Below are 22,346 nucleotides of genomic sequence, written 5' to 3' on the forward strand. Positions count from 1 at the left end.
TATCAGCAAAGCGTGGTGCAGTTCTGTTTCAGCAGCAGCAACATTAATTAGCACCCGAGGCGGGGGAAGCAACCAATCGGGTTGCTTGAATCAGGGGCTGAATCCCATGATCCAAGCCTGCGTTCCAAGCAACCTGATGGCTGCTTCCCCCGCCATCTACCCCCCACCCTTTCTTGCCTTCTTGTCAAATGTCCTGTCCCTCCCACATCCACTTATCTTTCTACTTCAGCTGGGGCTGCTTCTCTGTCTCCCTCCTCCCTCTTGGCCACCATATGGAGCCCTGCCTTCCTGATCCATGACGACCATCTCAAGTATTTTAATTCCAACAAACTACATTGGTTTTAGCACCCAGGGTTTCCAGATTGCAAACCCGGGATGCTAATAGCAATAACCACCCGTTCCGCTGGCTGGAACGGGTGGTAACTGCACCGGGACCCTCATTAAAGGACCTTGCGCTAGGGGCACCGGGCAGTTACCAACCGTTTCAGCCCATGGAGCAGGTGGGTATTGCTTACTTAAGCATATTTTGGCCCTTATTTCTGCTGACCCTGGTCAAGTATTACGTGGAATTGTTCCTCTCATTTGGTTTAGGTATTAATGTATATGTTTTGGTTAATTTTGTATGTACTTTATCAGATGATGATATTGCCCATCCCAATAAGCCAAATGCCTGCAGAAATGAAGCCTTCTTAGTCTGGGCACTACTGCAATATTCTCATACAGACTTTAGCTCGGATGTCTCATCTGCATTCAGATCAGTCACATTGCTACAGCCAGGCCGATGTGCTGCATCCTTGGATTGAGACAAGCATTATCAAATATATAAATATAAAATATGTATGACAATGCATGTTGGAAGGTTGCATTTCTGTATATACTGCGCCCTATGTGTGAAGTTAAGCCTAAGGGACTTACATGGCGTGTATTGGGCAGAGGTGGGCTATGTAATAACAATTTTAATAATCGCAGATGGGACTTGGGGAAACACCATAGGTACTGCCACACCTGTTCTGTCTTTTTAATATCGGTAGCTGCAGTGGGTCGGGTGTTTGTTGTTAGTTTCTGTGTGAATGTGCATACCTTCCTATCCTATAATGTATCTAGTTCGTTTTACCTCATGTAGTTTGGTCACAGAGTCCACTGGTGGCTGGTACATTTTTAACAGAAGGCCCACACAAACACTGCTCGCAAGCACATGTGCATCCTTTTGAATATATACAAGTATATACACTGTTTGTTTTCACTTACCTGTTCTGTCCACTCCTTCAGCTCTGGACTTGTACCACAGCCTGATGCTCTGCTAGAAGGCCTACAAACTCTGCAGGCAGAAAGCAGGTGATATCAATCAATGACACTCCCTGATTATTAGTTCCTGGCATGCATCAGCACTTTGATATCAATGCCCTTGGCATGCCTTCGATGCGGGAAGCACAGGAATAACTCTTGCACTATTTTGAGCCTGCAGTATGCAAGCCAGCATGCCCAATGGGTCATGAAAGATGGGGGAGGCAAAAAAAACCTGCCTTCCCTGCCTTGCATGGCCCATTGGACACTGTAACAAGCGTGACGAATCACAGGATTCAATCTCTTCTCCGCAGGGGAGCCTTTTACTGCGAGGCTAGGGAGGTGAGCTCACTGCGAGACCCTCCCTAGGGGTAGAGGCAAGCGGGACCTCACCGGGAGAGACTCCCCAATTGGGGACAAGGACTCCCGTTCCGATGAGGAACTCCCTCTCTTCCCTATAATCCATTGGTGACAGCATCTGCTAGAAGAAAATATGAAGAACAAGCGGCCATTTGTTATCATTACATAGTGTTACTCACCGGCCGGCGAGTGGTTCAGGCAAGCGACCAGGAAGGAAGGACTGGATGTTGATTGAAGAGCTCGGGGTGGAGCCTCCACCTGAGCCTCCTCTCTGTTGAGGGAATAAGCTCTTTTTGATGATATGACCCTCAGCTGTACTGAATTACAGACTGAGAGACTGATCACCCAAAAGAGCGGGGAGAACACACCGCCCCAGACCCAGCTAAAAAGAAAAGGACAATTGGTAAATACTTGGAAAAAGCAAAGATCATCAAAAGAGAAAAGCCTCTCAGAAGCAGAAAGTACCTGGGTCACCCACTCCCCTTATCATCGAAAAGGAACAGGAATGGAATTTCCCCTGTAAGTACAGAAAAGAGATTAACTTCTATTTTGGGGATTCGGGTAAGAAATGAATAGATTCAGATAGGAATAGAAATGAAGGAAGTCTTACCAGAAAGAATTGGACATGAGTTGAAATAACCTAAACTAGAACAACGGAGGTAGAAATCAATAAACAGAAAGGTTAGTAGGGAAGCTATATCCGGGCGGCACGAGGGGCGCACTAGATACGGGTAGGTGCCCAGTATTCAGCAAGGCGTCCCTGTGTGCACTTTCAGAAAAAGAGTTTTTGTGTTTAATCAGCAAAGCGTCCTTGCATGCACTTGAGGGAGCAAATCCAAAACCTCGGAATGGAGTCGAAATCCACAAAAGAACACTGGAATGGTACAGTACACAGTACTTGAAGTCAGCTGGGAAGAGAAGGCGGTGGTAAATAAATCAGGACAGAAGGAAGGCAATCCAGTAAATAGGCAGCAAAATCCGATACACAAGCGGGCTAATGACGGTACAGAATCAGGAAGAAAGCAATCCGTAGGACAGGCAAGGGTCCGGTACACAGGAAGTCAAAAGTATTTGAGAATTCTCAGGAATTGGTACACGGGAAGACTGGAAGGCACAGAAGACGAAACTTCGGATGCCGGGTGCAACTTTAATCAGAAACAGCGTCCTTACCGCTGCAGTGCCTAATATACTCAGGAGGCGGAGCGCCGTAAGCCCATCAGAGCTCACGTTCCGAATAGTCAGAACTACACGCACAATTAGGTTTCCTGGGAGTTGTAGGCAAAGGCTAGGTTGTCGATACCTTTGATGTTGTTGAGCCCAACCTCCAGGGTAACCACCACCGAGAGAAGTAAGGGGCTGAAAAACGTCGGATATTGTGGCGAAGTGTCACAACTTTGGTAGGTACCTTGTTGGTTTGTTTCACCTGGCGTGATGAAGAGGTGCGCGGGTCACTCAGACCCCGATGTGTGACACATAGAACCTGTGAGTAAACCTGAAAAAGAATACTACTGTGGCACTGAGATGAAGAAAACCACTGGAGTAATACAGACCGCAAGTAGACTGTTCTGCTATGCCGGGGAAGTCCCACGGGTGTGTCATAAATTTAGAGGAGGAGATCAGATAGAGAGAATCCGGGAATTCCAAATCAGCTAGAAGAGTGAAGCTGAAGCAGACAGGTATGCACGTCTTCCGAGCTTGGAAAGGAGCTGGCGTGCGAGTCCCCACCTGTGGCAACCCGAAGCAAGAGAAGTCGAAGGACTGTAAGGTCTGAAGAGCAACAGTGTAAGAAGTGGTGGTGTGACCTAGAGTCGGTGGACTTGGGAGTCCATGAACTATGCCAAAACCACTTACTAGAGGGCACCACGGACCGTGCATAAAGGAGAAGAAACAGAGTACTGAGAAGCCAACCTGACAATTACGGAAGAAGATCCTGTCCTAAACACAGGCAACCCGCAAGGCAAAAAGGTAATGGGGAGAGCAGGAGACCCGTGGGGGGAACCTGAAATGATGAAGGGAACAATCATAATGGCGAAAAGAGGAAGAGGATCCACATTATGAATCCTCCCGTCCCTTGCACACTATCTGAATCCACCAAAAAGGCGGTTAGTTGTTCATGCAGGCAATCACAAAACCTTTTAAAATAGTTTAACAGGTTATTGTTTCCATATAACAGTTCAATAAGAAGTCTGTGTACCCAGTTTGTAAAAACAAGGGTATTTTAATCATGAAACAATATAGTGATAAACAAAACACATCCCAAAACTCCAAATACAATAGCTTGACGCGTTTCGAGGTGCTCTCTCTTCATCAGAAGCTTAATCGGGCTGTTGATGGATGACATTCATGCATGAGAAAAGAGAAAACAAAATACTGTCTATTACAATTCAGCCGTATTGGTTAGGTAATTCACAGCAAAAGAGTTGAATCCACATTAAATGCATATAATATGATCACCGAAAGGTATCGATATGTGCTCCCTGACTTCAGACTAGATACATGGAGGCATTTCATATAGCTCAAGAAGACTCAAAAGGCACTCGTACTTTATGAAAAAAATCCCACCTTAGGGACAACCTGCCCATACTCTGTGCAACTGATATCTGTGTGTGCCAGATGGCTCTATAACTCAAGACCCAATAGGCAGTGATAAAATGTTAACACATTGAAGTAACAAAATTCTCCTATATATTCCTAGTCCGGAGGTATCACGATGTAGTTGCAGACAGTGGGTAGTACAATCTTAGCATTATAAATGAAACATAGTAAAAGCAAACATTAGATTACATACATTATTTATAAATATGATGGTGGAGGTCTGGTCAGTGTGGGAAGGGACTTGGTTCAAGTTAGTATTGGTTGAATAACCAAGTTTTCAGTGATTTGTTTACTTGTGGGTAGGATGTCTTGTTCTTGATGTTGGTGGGTAGGGCATTCAAGTGTCTGGGAGCAAGGACTTTGAAGCTGCTGCCCCCCGCTTTCTCTCTTTTGTATCGTGGCAGTTCGAGGTGTGTGTTGTTATTAGATCTGAGGAGTATGGTATGGGATTTCTTCATAACTGTATTAATGAGGTATTTGGGAGCTTTGTTGGCAATACATTTGTGTGTGATGCTAAGGGCTTTGAATAGTATCCTAGCTTTGATGGGGAGCCAGTGGTTGTCTCTCCTGATGTTGGAGGTTTGTTCAGACCTCTTTATGCCTAGTGCAGCTCTGAAGGCTTTATTCTGCATACGTTGGAGTTTGGCTATATTGGTGTTGGAAGTACCAAGGAAGAGGATATTGCAGTAGTCGAGCTTGGATAGTATTAGCGCTCTTGCTAGTGTAACGCAGTTGTCAGGTGTGAGGAATTTGCGATTTAGGGAGATGAGTTTGGATGTGTAAGAGGTGGATGAAGCTAGGGTGTTGACTTGTTTTGACATAGTTAGGGTGGCATCTAAGTAAACACCAAATGTCTTGACTTGTTTAAGCACTGGGATCGTAGTGCCATCAATGATGAAAGATGTATAAACAGGCTGTAGAGAATCAATTTTAGAGGATGATCCTAGTATGAGCAGCTCTGTCTTATCATCATTGAGGCATACGCTGTTATTAGCCATCCAGTTTTGTATTAATGAGTACATTTGGTTGATGAGCAGTGAGTCTTGCTCGTGGTTGCCTGATAGTGGAATGAGGAGCTGGATGTCATCTGCAAAGTTAGTGTAGATGACACCCATGGCATACAAAGCTTCGAAAAGCAGTTTTGTATAGGTGTTGTAGAGAGTGGGGGGTATGCATGAGCCTTGCGGGATGGCTATGGGAAATGGTATGGGGTCGGCTGATTCTTTGCCAATGGACACTCCTGAGGTCCTATCTGCTAAAAAGGATTTGATCCAGTCAGTGGCATCCTTGGACAGGTTGAAGTAATTTGCTAGTGTGGCACAGAGTTTGTCATGGTCGACCAAATCGAAGGCCGCTGAGAGATTTAGTAGCATTAGTAGGCAAAGTTTGCCTGCTTCTCTGGTGGCATCCATTTGGATCTTTAGGTCTAGAAGGGCTGTCTCCGTGCTGTGGTTAGGGCGGAATCCTGACTGTCAGTCAGACTGTCGGAGGTAGTCTAGGGCACCAACACAATTGGGCATGCCTGCCAGTGCATTGAAGCTTACTTTGATGTCGGCTATCTCCTGGGAAGTCCGTGGTAGGGATATGTGGGTGCTTGCGTGCTTCAGGAGGGCATCCAGCCCTTGGTTCAGCATTCGTGAAAATAGTGGTTGTGAAATGCCATGCAGCTGGCCCACTGTGCGTTGATAGGTGCCTGTGGCCAGGAAGTGGAGCACAGACACCACCTTTAGTAGCGGGGGGATGGCAGTGTGTATTTTAATGAGGCAGGCAATGTCGTTGTGCATCATGTCCACTATGGTGGTGATGGTGTCCCCGTCCAACCGGTACAGGGTGTGGATCTGCTCAGAGGTTAGGTTGAATGGCCTGGGTCTGATGCGAGGGATTGGTGACTGCCTACGAGGCACTGCTGGCTGCACTGGTGGTAATTGCTGGCCCTGTCTCGCCCTCCTTCTCCTCTTGCGTCTCCTCTGTGCTGCCTGTTGTTGCTGCTGTAGTTGTTGTTGGAGTTGCTGTTGTTGCTGTAGTTGTAGCAGTATAGGTATGTCCTCCAGCGCCATGATTGCAACAGCTAGTGGTAGCATTTTGGTGTAGGAAGGGGTGTAGTGTGTGGGTGTACTCATTTTATACTGGCCCAGACTCCATTGACTCCACCTGTGGTGATTGTGTGCACCTGTGGCAGTTGGCTTGATTGCTGATTGCTGTTTATGGGTGGTCTACGATGCCTGTATGGCCGGCATCATGCAGCCCCTGATTACCGCCTTCGGGATGCCAGTATTTGCCTGTCCGCATGGGTTGTGATGTCCTCCTATTACCGGCATGCCGGTATTTGCTCCCCAAAGGGGTGCGTGTACGTGCCCATGCCAGTATGAGGGGGCACCGTACGGGCAGTGCTGGTATTGGCGGGTTGTCGGGTCGGATTGCCCCGGACCGGTTAACGATGCCGCTATTTCCATTCCGCCTTCATTTTTCCATTACCTCCATTCTCCTAATGAGGCCCCAGGTGTTCTCATCCCACATGGGGAAGGTGAACATGTGCTCGTGGACAGGTAGGAGATCTAAAACATGTCAAAGATTTCTCCTGTGCACCTTCTCTATCTTTCAACATGCTTGAATGAATTAGCGTGAATATAATTTAATGTAATGACCCTGCTTACCTATGGACCGCTGTGAAGTTTCTCTCCTAAAATGTTTTCACATTCAACAAGGGAGAAAATTGTATTGAAATTGCGGATAGTTTTGAAATACACATTTACTTTCCTTTTCTACATCTTATTCACAGTTTGGCTGGAAGAGGGATGACTTCGACCTACTTGCAGCGGGAAGGTAAATTGTGTTAACAATGTATTTTAATCTACAGCTTAATATCATGAATCTAGATAGGAGTTAATCGAATATGTGACAGTGCATTGTGACAGCATCACCTCATGGTGCCAACGAATTGGATTTGCACTGATTTTTCCAAATCTTCCCTCTGTATCTGCTCCATAGTCCTGTCTATATGCGTGCAATATCCAACTAATCCGGGCCCATGTATCCTGCATTCAGTTGTTGCATACTGTTATCCAGAGATAGAGGGATTACCCAATGAGGAATTATGCAACCAGCAGATATATTCTCAGGCTGGGCAAAAGTCTTAGTTGCATGCTATGAGTATTTAGATTTATTTATGCTTTGTAAATATTTTGTATGCATAAATAATAAACTATTTATGTACACACCAATATAAATGTAACTGTTCATATACACCCTTAACTTTGTATAAGGAGGACCTGCAAATTCACAAATGCACCAATTTGCAAGACAGCTGCAGTGTGCAGTGTTAAGATGACCATATTGGATGTGAAGCTGGAAGGTAGACACTTTTTTCAAATGGATTTAAAACACAAAAGATGAAAACAGTAAAGTGGAATGTACCCTGACCTCTGAGATGCCATGTTGGATCAGTCAGTGACTCTGATTTCCATATGAAATGGTTGAGGCACAAGTCCGATGTTACTTTATTATGAAATAATGCAGCCCAGATCTTCGACAGATCATGTAACAGCAGTCTGGTTGATCTACTGCATCCATTTGTACAGGCGTCTGTTCATTCACCTATAAACACATGTTGCCATCCTTTTAAATAGGATGCTGTGGTGAACCAGAATAAGGACTTGGACTACAATGGGTTATAATTTATTGAAATCTGGATCGAAGATCTATCTATCTGCTATTACAGTTGCAATCTGCCAGTTAGTCCCTTGCTATCCACTTGTAACACTGCAACTGAAAGTACTCAAGATTCTAATCTTTAAAGGTTGGTTTTATCCCTGGGCTGTTTGTGCCCGATGCCAAGCTGCCGCTCTACCCATGTGGATCGCCTTCCACATACCACTACTCTCAACTGATATATCTGTTGGTCCAAATTAAAGGTCCATGACTAAATGAAGTAAGAGCAAGCACAGTATGGATAATTCTGCAAAGGCCTTGACAATGGCACCACCTCCTGGGCTGTGAGAGCCTGAATGTACAGGAGGAATTACTGCAAAGTGCTGGCTCTCCACAAAATGAAGGGTGCTTTGTCTTGCTTAACTCCAAGCTCGACAAATTATAGCAAGTGTTACGTCCCTTATGTCCAAATTGGAGAAGGAAAGTGGGTGGATCGCAGAAGCTCAAATGACAATAGGCATGGTTGGGGATGATATTGCCTCCATGCGGCATGATGTGAGCAGCCTAGTGGGAGACCTAAAGGCCACTAAGCAGAAGCAATGCTGTAAAAGCCCATCTCAGAGAACAGCGTTCAGATTCCTAAATGTTTAATTGTGGCAATGGTAGATTTTGTAGACGGGCTTGCCAAACATATCCCGGATAAATCATGCTCACCCCACTCTTCAGTCAAGAGGGCACATAGATTACTTGACCCAAAGCCGTGCCCTGAGGAATCTCTCCTTAGCCAATCTTCACACGCATTATCCACTTCAGGAACCACAACCTTGTGCTGAGATGCACCTAAGAAAAGGGATTACTATGTCATGGCTCAGACAGGATTATCCTTTGCCCTGGTTTCTATACTGCCATGCAGACAACATGAAAAGCTGCTGACGGAAAGGCAGGGCCCATATGTGATGCTCTTTCCCCCTAAGCTCTGCATACAACATAAAGACATCTCCCCCTTTCTTTTGACATCTCATCAACAATATAGCCTTCTTAGACTCCAACATTTCATGCATGCTTCCCATCCAGGGCAATTGGTTAGACCATCTCCTTTGTCATCTCCTAGGCATACAGACACTGGGGAGTGGAATTTCCAAGTTTAATCCTGTTTGCTGCCAGCCCTACTTGTTGGTCAGGGGTGGCGAGGTGGGGGCTCTTTTAGTGCCTGAATATCAAGCCTTAACCACCTCTATCATATTCTCATGCATAGCAATGTTCTGTGCCTCTCTTTTATCCAAGTTAACTTTAAAACCAGCCACTAAACGAAATTCTGCAGAGTCACAAAAGAGATAGAAGAGATGGGTTTAGGACAATGTCATTGACAAAGAAAATTGCTTTATTTTCAGAATTTTCAGATCCCCTACATGAAATGTCAATAAGGGAGTCTTTTAGCATATCGTTGTCGCCCAGGACTCCACAACCAGGGCATCAAGTCAGGTGTACAGCCTTGTCTGGTCCCCCTTGATATAAAAAGAAAAGCTACAGATGCTACACAATTTACCATCACCTGGGCTGCAGGGTTACTCTGTATTGTAAAGACTGATGTACGGAAACCCTCCCTGAAGCCCATCTTGCTCATCACCACACTTGGAAAGGACCAATTGACTCGGTCAAAGGCCTTCCCTTCATTGAGAGCAATCACAGCCCCTGGCATACTGTCCCTTTGTGCTTTATCAATAGAATTCATGACTCTCTGCACACTGGGCCTCATCACGAGTTGGGCGTTATCCCGGCAGTGTTACCGCCGGGATACGGCCCGGGCTAATAGCGTTACTGCCAAACCCTCCGACGCTATTAACACCGGATCACAGGTTTGGCGGTAACGGTAATTCCCCATTCCCCCTTAATTTTCGGCGCAATTAGCGTGCGCTAATAAAACGCGCTAATTATGCCCGAAAATAGGAATTTTCCCAGCGCATTTATGCCATTTACCAGATTTTCTGCAATATTCGTGGCAGGGTCACAGATCTCATGCCCCACACAAGTCACTGCAACACTGTGTTGGCCCATCATTGCTGGACCTTTCAACTTTAGAGACGGCAACATGATCTTATGGATGGCAAAGGGGAAGGGAGCACTGCAATTCAAATGAGATATTGCACACGTATTCCCAAATTTCACTACCATTGTGCAAAATTCCAGAAAATCCTTGTGGAAGTGAGACGCAAATTGAGAGCGCATAAGATTAAGTACTTGTAAGGGTGCAGAAGTAAGACTCTGACACAGAGGGGTCATAGTGTTTGCTATAAACTTTTATTCAAAGATAAAAAGGAAAAGAAAACACTATCTTGCCCCAACTCTAAGAGGGGTTTCCCTGCCTCAACTGAACTAACTAGTGTCAGAATGTCCAAAGGAAAAGTCCCAATGTCCAGTGTCAAAGTCCTAGATCTGTCCCTTACACACTAGGCTAACTAAATTAAAGGAGATGTCTTCTTGTTCCAGAGGAATGGCTCCCTTCCCCTGGAAAAAAGGTTCTTCTTGTCTTGGTAAGAATTTCCAATAGGGTTTCAGCCACTCTTTGACTGTTCAGGAAAATGTCTCCCTTCCCGATGCCTTGTTCAGGCTTACAGCGTCGTTCCTTGGGATCCCAGACCCTGGTTGGCAGCTCTGGCTTCCTCTTGCCATATACTGCTCTGAAGAAGAACAGCAGGACACAATTCACAAGCTGAAGGGGTCCTTGACCCGGGTGTGCAGACTTGGTTCCCATTCACCAGGTACTGCAACAAAGAAGAGTAGCCTGGATACTTCCCAAGCTGTAGTGGGTCCCTGACACTGGTGGGCAGACCTGGTTCCCTGCTTGACAGTCTATTGAATGAAATAAACTAAATTCTACAACTAGGAAATGGTGACACTGGCTAGTCACCATCAAGGCGCACAGAAAGAAAAACAAGCATTGCGAATGCCAATAGTTTTGGCGTTTACTGCTGTTTTGTTTTATTTTGCATTTACAGGCACCAGGGTGCAAGCAGGAGAGTGAAGAGTTTCAAAGGAGGATGTGATAAGCGGTGCAGGTCTGCAAGAGAATGAGAAGGAATGAGAATAGACCAACAGAGGAAACGATTGAGAGAGGTTGCCTTTGATGATGAGCAAGAGGAAATGTGAGTGAGAAAGGTTGAGGGTAAGAAATAAAGCAAGTGTGTGAGAGGAAGGATTAGTTGGGGTAGGGTGGGCGGGTGTATATGTAGTGGGGTAGGGTGAGTGTGTGTAGAGAGAGTGGGGGAGGTTGGGTGGGGAAGAGAGGGTGTGGGTAGGTTTGGTGGGGTAGAGAGATTGGCAGTAGGGTGGGTGGATGGAGTAGACTGAGTGGAGGTAGGGTGGGAGGTTGGGGGGATAGGGTAGGTGGGAGTAGAGCCAGGGATGGAGGGGTCAGGGTGGGTGGCTGGGGAAGAGAGGGTGGGGATATGGTGGGTGGGTGGGCGTAGGGTGGGTGATGGTAGACATGGTGGGGTTATTGGTAAACAGGGTGGGGTTAGGTTGGACAAGGGTGGGGATTGGGTGGCTAGGTGAATGGGTGAAGAGGGAGGGGGTAGGGTCAGCAGGGGTGGGTGAGTGGTTGGGGTTAGAGAGGGTGGGGATGGGGTGGTGGGTGATGGTAGTTGGTTTCGGCAAAAAACACAAAGAAAAGCAGCCTCAGAGGGCTTGTGAAAAGTAGTCTAAAATAGCCCAAACACAACCCAACCAGAACATATAACGGGGATGTTTGGATGGAGTAGAGAGAGTCAGTGGGTGGGGGTAGAGAGAATGGAGGTGGGGTTTGAGAGTGTGGGCGTGGGGTGGTAGATGGCTGTAGAAAGGAAGCCTAGGGAGGGAAGAAAAGGCAGATCTTTTGGCAAAAGTAGCCACATTCTTCAAAATAACTAGCCCAAAATAGCCCAGTGTGAAATCACGGCCCTGGGAAATGAAAAGCCAGGCACCTGTCTTGCTTCTTACAAAGTTGCTAATTGGAGCAAATATTGTTAGGGAACTTCTCATTGGGTATTACGGCAGAGGACTTTGGAAAAAGAGATTTTCGTGATTTGTCGGTTGCATGCCATGGCATTGCCCGTTGCTATGCCAACCAGATATTCTCAGTTCAGAATCCCCAATCCCTCTCTCTCTCTATTCTGCAACAACGGTTTCAGCAATTTTGTGGCACAAGTGCCACAAACAATTACCAAAATCAACAAGATAATTATAAGATAACTAGCCATTCCCGGCGTAACATATGCCATTCAAGCACATCTTAAAGGTCAATATCGATCGGTAATTCCTAGGGTCTCTTCTGTCCCACTTATTAAATATTAAACCAAAGGTGTTTAAACTGCTGTTGCAAGGTGGTATAAAGAGGTTGCCAGCAGCTGTAGAACGAGACAATATTATCAGGAACTTGCATAATTACTGTGTGGGCATTTTCTAGACGTTTTCTGACAAACAAACTCTTGCCACAGCTGGTAGACCCTGCCAGCACACACTCAAACGGATGTTATAGCCTGGTATCCATAATGACAAATACTTGAGCACTAACAAACCATGTACAGATATCTACATGCGAGCGCCCCCGGGTGAGGTTAAATCACAGCTGGTGGTTAGCCTTTCAACCTTCTAGGGGTTGGTAAAACAAGCACAGCTGTATCTGGACGTGTATATTCAGCGCTTAAGCGCCACACGAAAACCTACGAATGAAATGCATGGTCTTTTCTAGCGTACCTAGAAGTGGCGAATAAAATATGTGACAGTTTTTGAGTATTTTCTTCAACAATATGACATTAAAGACTATATAAAACACACAACCACTGTATAAGATACACAACATACCTTTTAGATGTTATAATGAATCATCCAACATATGGCCACCCCACCCCATAGTACAAGCAGGACAATACTTCACACTTAAAAATGGTAGAGGCCAACAGCACATCCTATAGTGGTGGTTGTTGAGGTCAAAGTCATTGCCAACCACACCCCATAATTATTACCCTGATGGTTGTGGCACCTCCCCAGCTGTATGTCCTCTGATAATGACAAAACAATAACCACAGTTACAGGCTCTTGGGATTGTAAATAGCGACGGTGTCCAAATCCATTTCCGCTTGTCATGTATTTCCACGCTGTTGGTTGTGAGGCAACCTTAAATACCTACAGCTTCCGTAGCCGCAGCTCCTTCACTCTATACCCCCTTGTGATGACAAAACAATGGGTGCCATCACCCCCATTGTACTTTGTGCTTGCAGATAGCGACAGAGTCCAATAACCCTGATCTCTTCTCAAGACATTTCCGCAACACTAGTACCCAAAGCCCCTTGAAGTACCCCAAGAGCCATTCTGAATTGTCAGCTGCCACGCCAGGCATTTGGGTCTTGAAACTCCCTGAAAAACAGCCCCCTTCAACAGCACACTCCACAAATCCCTGCTACGCACATCCATCCTCAATGATTGCGAGGTCCCTGTAGCCAAATCCATGAGCAGACCTAGTTCCATGGCATCAGAGTATGGTGGTTGCCAGGGTCCTCAATCCACATCCATGGGTAACCCTATATCCATAAATCCAATGGCTTACACTTGTTGGTTGCCACAATCCACATCCATAGACGCTGCTGGCTGTATCATCCGGTTGTTGAAAGACTTGGTGGTTCTAATTAGAACGAATATGGAATCCGAATAGAACACCTTTTACACAGAAACAGACCTCCATCAGTACATGGTACAACACCAAAGATCTCAAACCCGGTGTAACACCTCAGCACATGTCCCCTTAAACGAAAACCTGTCATGCTTGCAGTTTGTACAAAACAAATCCCTGCTATACCATTTGGGCAACATGTGTGAGCTCTGGCACATACTCAAATACTAACTTCACATTGTCAGCATTGTCAAGTTTGCATAAAACACTGCAAAAGTTAGAACCATATTTTAAAAGTCCTGGCACATTTCTACTTCACAGTTGTTTTTTAAAGTACACATTGCTGTTTTCACCTGTAAAGATGCAGGCCAACACGCTGTGCTTCCCTTGCAAACAAAGCATTTTCTATTCTATTCTAATGTTTTTTTGTATAGTGCCAACTAACCGTAGGCCTCAGAGCACTCGGACAGAACAAAACAATATAAAACAGGTAAGGAAGAAGGCATCAGAGATCCAAGTTGGCTGTGGTCAACAGGCAGTCAGAATGGGTGGGCTACATGCCTCCTCTATCAAATAAGAGAGTTTTAAAAGCTTTTCTAAATTTAGCCAATGATGGAAGCTGTCTGATGGACATGGGCAGACTATTCCAAATTCTCAGCCCCCAAGCGTCAAAGCTCTGGTCACCAAATGTCTTCAACTTAAAACAGGGTTCTAAAAAATAGACACATTTTGTTTTGTGCAACTCTGCATGCAGAATAAAATAAAATGTAGTGCCTTACTTGGGAAGTACAAAACGAATCCAGCACAATCTAAAACATTCACTGCTGCCGAAGCCATTTTTAGCACAACCCCAAACATCTCAAGCCCTCCTTAACACCCTGGCACTCGCAACCCTTAAAAATGTTTGTACTTTGTACCAATAAATCTCGGCCATAACGTGTGCGCAACATGTGTGATTTTTGACACATACTGATCCCTCTCAGCTGAATATTTTACACACTGCAAATATTTCATATGCGCTCTGAAACTAAAACAATGCATTGTGCGCATGCAAATATGTTGCATCACAAAAAGACAAGTGCACCAAGGTGCAATTCAGGTTTAACACGCACACACACATGCACATCTCAAGTAAGATGTAGCACCCTGACATTCGCCACCCTTAAAAATGTCATCAACTCTATTCCTTTGTACCAATAAATCTCAGCTATAACGTTTGTGCAGTATCTGTGATCTTTGGCGAAAACTCAAATACTCAAATACTAACGTCACATTGCACACAATTGAAATATTTCATCAACTTTATTTGTGCTGTGAAACTTAAACAAGGCATTGTGTGTATGCAAATATGCCAAATCACAAAAAGATAAGTGCACCAAAAGTGCAGTCAGAGTTCATTTAATGTTTAATTTAATGTTTGGAATGGCTACAAGAGCAGCGGGTTCCAATCTTTGATATTGAAGTGTCTGATTGATTGTGTGAGTGTCTAATTGATTGTGTGAGTGTCTGATTGATCGTGTAGCAGAGCTATAAACACTAAAAACTTACAAACCCCTTTACACATTTCCAACATTTTTCAAAGCTTTGTAGTCAAAATCTCAAAAACAGCACACACACATACACACACACAGAAATAGAATCCGGCACTACCAGCGCCTCTGCATTAACCTTGCCGACATGCATAACCACAGAGCAGTCTAAGCAAACTATACATCTATAAACATGTCATTAAAAGCACAGTGCTGTTTAGTTTAAAAGGCAAGGCCAATGCATTTGAGCTCCTCCTCACCCCCGGCCTGCCTCATTGCCTGACTAAGAAAGGGCCTGCCTATCAATAAATACAGTTTAAAAAAAAAGCCTTCTCAATGTTTGAATAAAACCGCATAAATTGTACATTATTAGAAAAATACACAGAACAATACATTAAAGCATTGAAATATCCCCAAACTCACCTTTCCACAGGCCCATGATCAATTCCGGTCAAAAAGCATGGCCCCCAATGCAGCGTTGCAGTCAGCTCTTACAAGCCAATTAGTTGACAATGTAGGGGATCATCAGGCTGGCGCTCTGCCAGTGGGGTTGACAATACCTCTAGTGGTCAGAAGGTCCCTTTTAAAGGGTGAAAGCTCAATGTTGTTTCATTATCAACAATGCACAGATGTATGTATTTCTGCTTACTTTGCAATAATGATAGAGTGGTACCGTACATTGTGAATAGTTAGCTTCCTGTATCCTTATAGCCATATCTAAAATTAGGTACAGCCTACTGTCAAAACCGTAAGGGATGATATGGGATCGACCCCCTCTCCCGAACCACAGAAGCCGAATAGATCGACCCTCCCACCGTGGTTGGCACGGGCGTCTGAATAGTAATATAACAGATAACCACGTGGCAGCCAATGGGGGGAAGAAGGAGTTAGGGAAAGGGTGTGGACTGAAAAAGGAAAGGAGGGGAGATAACATACAATTCACAATTCCTGCGTACACCTTATCACCAGTCTGTATCCCTGATCCTGAAAACCACCTACTACAGACTCACAAGAACTCCTGAACATGCATATAAACATAATTGCTTAACATAGTACACCAGCTTTGACATGAACACATATAAGCAGTAAGCGGTGTGACACAAACAAGGGAACTGCTCCCATCTGATATAGATATGAACGCATGGCCCGAAGGGCAGGCAAACAACATAACAACATAAAACGCAGCAGATGAGAATAGAACTCTTCACTCTGCATTCAGAGAATGATTCCCATGGTCCGGGCTAGTTGCACAGTTATTTGGATACTCTGAGCATGAAACCGTGAGTTCCTGGTAATGATATATATGTAGATATATCTGAATACAAACGCCCTTAAGGCAAAGGTCTATTGCCAATCATAGACCCAAGAGTGAGCGTAGCGTCCATGTACTACGTTTCTACAAACTTAAACACTTCCAACAAGGAATGACACCCTCGTGGAATAAACATGTAACCGAAAACACCAGCACTTATCTTGTTGTCCGGGTGCCTCGTGAGCGCATCCGGACTTCCAGTAGTAGCGCCTTCAACCTCCGTGAACGAGACGTCCACTGCCGAGGAAACCACCAGTGCAGGAATCGTCCCACCATGTAGCAAGGGTTCCGCGTGTTCGGTTACAAACCATGTCTCCACACAAATTACTCCCGCGGACCGCAGCATGACTCCAAGCAAAATGACGATCTCTCCTGCATCCTTCCTCCGAGAGCGAAACGCCGTGACCGCCCGTGCTGTATAATCAACAATTATCAGCACCCGTGCACGGGCAGCCGCCGGTTTATTAAACACCCCAATTACCTGCAGCTGGCTAGTGGCGGGAGTCTGAACAACTACATTCGCCCCCAAGCCTACTGGGTACTGTAGTTTTCTACTCATTTCTTCAGATATAGCCGTCTGGTCTTGCCCCTTTTCGTATTTCTGACACCTACAGATGTTCCCTGGGACCAGTGCCATTTTTCTTATCAACAGAAGCACTGCATTCTAGATCCTGCATACTCGGCAGGAATTAGCGAGTGACACCCTAGATTGTGAATAGTTAGCTTCCTGTATCCTTATAGCAACATCTAAAATTAAGTTCAGCCTGCACATGCTTCCTGTGCCGTCCTTGAGTCATAAGTTAAAAATAGCCTTGCTAGCTACCATTGGCTTTAGTTGGTAAACATTGTACATGTGCATTTTCTTGGATGGTTTGGTCATACAGCTGGTACAAAACATCTTGTATTCCGGCGAGATAAATATAAAGATCCCTGTGCTTTCTGCTGATCTGCATAGAATGCTGCTCAGTGTGTCAGCACATTTGTGGGATTCCACAGGCATTGTTGTAGATATAAAACTACCAGCAGTGTTGCTTCACAGCTCTTTTGTGGGTCACAGAGCGGCAGATGGACACATGTAAGCCGTGCACGAGATGCTGAAGACCCCATATAGTTTGACTTTTGTGCAGGCTCTGGGCAATTGAATTTCTATATAAATTTCTATGTTTAATATTATTTTGTATACATTTTTATATCCAAAAATATTATTTTTAAAATTGATTTTTATATACATTTGTATATAAAAAATATTTGTATATACATTTTTATATCAAAAAGATATCAAATAGTTTGATATCATTTTCCGCTTCCTATAAAGTTTTTATATATTAAAATTATTGGGGTCCAATAAAATTTCTACAAAAATCTTTGGGGGGATTATCATTTTGATATAAAATTGATATCCGCTTCCTATCACCCCGGCAGAACCCCTCTGTGACGTCATAAAATCGTCACACTGCAAAATCCTAGATTCACGGTCCCTGTCTTCAGAGCTCACTTCGCTCTCAGCAGTTGACCAAGCAACATTGTCGAGCGCTGCTCCCATCTTTATATGTATTTTATATCAAATGTATATTCGCTTTATATCAAAACTGATATAAATTAGAAAACTCTTTGGGGGTCATCATGGGTTGGCCAGAGTGGCAAAAAATGTGGTGGTAACGCTATTACTGCCGCATTACCACTGCGCCCAATCCCGAGTTTGGGTGGAAAGTGGGACTTTTACCTCCAGCTTTTTGCTGGAGGTAAATTTTACCACTTTCCACCCATTTGCGGTGCTATTACTGTGATGCTAATAGCACCCTGGTAATAGCTCCCAGAACATCCCATTGGGTCCAGTGAACCCAATTGGAATGGGGAATTACCGCCCATGCACTCCGCAACTCGTGATCGGGTGATAATAGCACTGGACAGAGTTGCGGTAACGCAATTTGCGTTGGCGGTATCCCGGCGTATTTACTGCCAGGATACCACCAAGTTAATGAATTGGATGTAAAATCGGTATAACACATTTTTTATATCATTTTTTTAATCAAATTTATATTAAGTTTATATCAAAGCACATTAAAAGGGGGCGGGACTAAGACCAGAAACAGGGAGCCTGACCACCTGTCAAAACTTTGACCTGTGAAAAAAGGGCCCCCCTTCTACTACTTGTTAGTCTGTGGCGTCCAGGGGTTGCAGTCTAAAAAAAAGCAGTATTGCTAAATAACTAAAGCTCGGTTACTTACATTGAAAGGAAGAACGCTCTGATGTTTCTTTTTGCCCCAAATCCGAATTGGCATTTGGGCGTGCTGCGAGGCTATATGCATAATGCCAGTTTTTCTTAAGGTATGAAATGGCAGAAGCACTGCCTTCCTGGAAACATATCAAGGCCTGGCCGTTGCTTCGGCCATTTCATCCCCTGTCGGCCAGTTACCATGCCAATGTGAGAGACTACTCCTGAACTCCCCTTCTTTTCGAGTACTTAAAGTACCAATGTTTTGGCATTAGGTGGCGCGCTACAACCAAACCAAAAAAGTGACTGTTGTGGGCAGAAAAGGGGGTGGAGCAGAGGGTACATATTCCACTACTTGTTTTTTTTTTACACTCCGGCCACTGTCCTCCCCTATGAATGAACATTGAGGGGTCACAAGTAGGACTTTAAGTGGGCCCACCCCCGACTAGCTCCAGCCAAACGACATCTCCAGCTGCATGGTTACACGAGCTGCTGTAACCGTGCCTTTTCTTTTTTCTAAACCATGTACTGGCACCTGCAAGCAGCAGGTGTAACTGTGCAGTGCGGGCTGCCTGATGTGTATGTACTCAAACAGGAGGAGGGCTGGACTGCCCAGCTCTCCTTTTGTTTCTGAGTAAATGGTCATCACCCAGTATGAAGCCCTTTGCCTCATGCTGGATGATGACTACTCGGAAACAAAAGGGGAGCTGGGCAGTCCAGCCAGCCTCCTGTTTTCAGAGTACAGAGACATCAGCAGCAGGCAGACCTTTCATTCAAGGAGGCCATTGAATGAAATGGCTGCCTGCTGCGTGCGAGCTGGGGCACACTGGTGTCGCACCTTTGGTGCGCCCAGCCCTTTCCTTTTGTTTAAAACGAGGGGCTAGGCGCGTCAAAGTTAATAATGCCAGAGTGCCCCAGCTCCACTTGTTTTACCAGCCCCACGGGCAGAAGTAAGAGGGGTGGGGGTTCAGCCCCCAGGATATTTGGTTGTGTATAATATCCGGCTCCCCATGGCAGACTGCAGGTTTGGTGTTCGGCAACCTTTGGAACACGCACACCTGGTAAATTCGCCCTTGGTGCTACCAGGTGGGTCTGACTCTGAATATTGCCGAACACCAAGTCCTGCAATCTGCCACTGGGGGGCCGGGTGCTCGGCTAACATATTGTGTCTGAATTAACCATCACTGAGGGTGCAGCAGACCAGTGTTAGGCATTCTGTTGTGGACATTGAGGTGTTTCTGATAGATCTGATCTTCGGTGCATGAGGTAGCGGGCCTGGGGATAGTGAAGATTCAATGCAAGTGAAAGCATGATCTCCCTTGGCGGTATCTGCAGAGCGAGTTGCAGACTGCAGTTGTGCAGGTTGCCTGCATCATTGCAAGTGTCAAATCTGAATGATTGTCCCCATTGTTGACTGGTTGTCTTTGGTCAGTTTGTTGAAGCAGCTGTTTCCCTCTCTGTTTCCCTCTCACCAAAGATAAATTTACAGAGGAGCGTATTGACAGGTCCAGCTGAAGATGTGCGTGGGCCTATTTCAAAAACATGGTTACCCCTCCCCCCTGTTTAGAGTGGGTTGCATACATTACAATGGCGACAAAGAAAAGGTCAATAGGCACGAGAGGGCCAGCGAGCAGGGAGCTTAAACATGAAATGCCCACAGAAAAGCTAGAAATCATTCTTTGTCAGCAAGAGGATAATGGAGGAACTGGTATTGAAAGGGAACGAGGTGGTGGCACGGATGTACACCCCGACGGAAGTGACAGCCAGAAGGCCTCCAGCAAAGGTAGCTTGTCAGGCAAGCGCCGCAAAGCGCACATTTAAGGCCTCAGAACCAAATATATATATAGTACTGCTTACTGGCAACATGGGGCAATTGGGGCACATACCCCGCCCCTGTCAGGCCCCTTTCATTTGAACATTTTTAAAGGCCTTGACACCGCCCCTGCGTATTGAGGTCACTCATTTAAACAGTTCTATGTATGTTATGTGTGCGTCATTTCACATAGACTTGCGACTATCAGGAGGATTTGGTAGAAACAAGTATTTTTATGTGGCTTATTTAGTTTGTTAGCCACGATAAACAAACACTGTAACCCAGAACCAAGGATATCTTATTGTTTGAAGGGCCAGGCAGTGTTCCATCTCAACTCAAGGTTATCATTGCGCCACTGTTCCCTAAAGCTTTCTTACCCAGCCAATGGGAACAATCAGGGAAAGCCATATTACAGTGTCAGGAACATTGTGTCGGTCGCTTTTGTGCCGCGCTCCCCGATTCCACTAGGTGGCGCTGTTGTGCTTTTCTCCTTTCTGCACTGCCGGCCGTGAACCATGAGACTGGGGCATCTGCTCAAGCATTAGATGTGTACTTGACTTGTGTGACACATCTGCTAGAAATGCAGCTCAGCTCTGAAACAAGTGCAACCAGTTTATAGTAATTATCCACAACCTTGGGCGTGAATAATGTATTCAACTATGTGCCTTAAAAGAAGACTTTATCGTTCAAAAGTTGTAGGTTATTTTCGCGCGTGGGAGAGGGTTTTCAGCACATTTATGGAAAAATAATTATCCGCTTATTGATATTCAACAATAATAAACCTTGCAACATCAGAGCATTTATCTTCTGAAAACCTTGATGCATGTGCCGCTGTTTCATGTCGCAAAACATGTGTTGCCTGTGTGTTATTTTGGTTTTAGATACCCTTGGTACCAGTCCATTAATCAGACCAGACTATGAACGATTTCGTTAGGTTTTGTAAGACTGTTTGAAGCAGGGGCAAAGTTATTGGGGCGTCCCAAACCGTATGTTTTCCCATTCCTCACCTATAGGCCAGTGGTCTCTAAAAGGGGGGGGCGGGTTATTTCGGTGAACTTCTGCAAAGCAATGTGTTCCCATTTTTCAAACGTGTCTTTTGATGTCGGTTTTGCGGTTACGGGGCACTTAATTGGATGGGGAGACACATGCGTTTGTGTGGGATGGGAAACGCACAATGTCCTAATTTGCATCCCCACAGGTTATCCGGGAAGGCCGAAACTTGGAATCTGAACTCCCAAATGTATGCTATCCCCTCAGAGCAATCATCCTGCTATCCTGCTGCTTGGGATGGTGATCCTGCAGCGGCCCAAAAAGTCTTATGCGACCAGTCTGTCCTTAAGTTTAGGAACACATTCTCCTCCACAATATGCCAAACCCCTAGGGATGGATGGGGTCGGGGGTTAAGGGACATTAATTGCCCAAAACACCCAAAATAATCCAAAAAACCTCACCAACAGTAGACCTGGAAATATAATCGGGTATGCAGACACTACACCCCTACGGCTGCCCCTTCTCACCCTACCTACCCTGTGCGTCCCACATCCATCTCCGCCTTTCATACAGCCCAAAAGACACCATATGTGTATACAATATAAAACATTTGAATTGCATCAGCTCCATGTTACAGACAAGCGGAAATGCGTTGAATGTATCTTCGACATATCTGAAAAAGTGGACGGAATTTGCATGTTACTGCAGATTGCGTATGATTGGGTATGTTTTCTGCATGTAACATCTCTGAACTGTACAAAGTTGCCCTTGGGAAAGATAGACCAAGTTAGAATAGCCCGTTCCTCCTTTAGCGCTGCAACCCACAAAATATTGCTGGGTCCCACAAGAAATGCAGGCCAACTGTTATGTAGTCGGTGGCATAGCGCCTGAATGCTCCTGGATAGTCTTCAGTGCATGGCTAGTATAATATCTTCAAACTAGTCCTCTCTGCTAGT

General features: G+C 45.2%; 1 protein-coding gene across 1 annotated transcript in view; it reads left to right on the forward strand.

Annotated features, from left to right (window-relative positions):
* LOC138516300 (uncharacterized) overlaps nt 1–22,346 on the forward strand; it is a 1,253,275-nt gene that overhangs the window by 217,356 nt on the left and 1,013,573 nt on the right. The window contains exon 7 of the mRNA XM_069631312.1: nt 7,019–7,062. Coding sequence (XP_069487413.1) covers nt 7,019–7,062 — 44 coding nt within the window. The remainder of the gene's footprint in view (nt 1–7,018; nt 7,063–22,346) is intronic.

Source organism: Ambystoma mexicanum, chromosome 6q, assembly GCF_040938575.1.
Source record: "Ambystoma mexicanum isolate Mex_15411 chromosome 6q, UKY_AmexF1_1, whole genome shotgun sequence".
NCBI classification, from domain to species: domain Eukaryota; kingdom Metazoa; phylum Chordata; class Amphibia; order Caudata; family Ambystomatidae; genus Ambystoma; species Ambystoma mexicanum.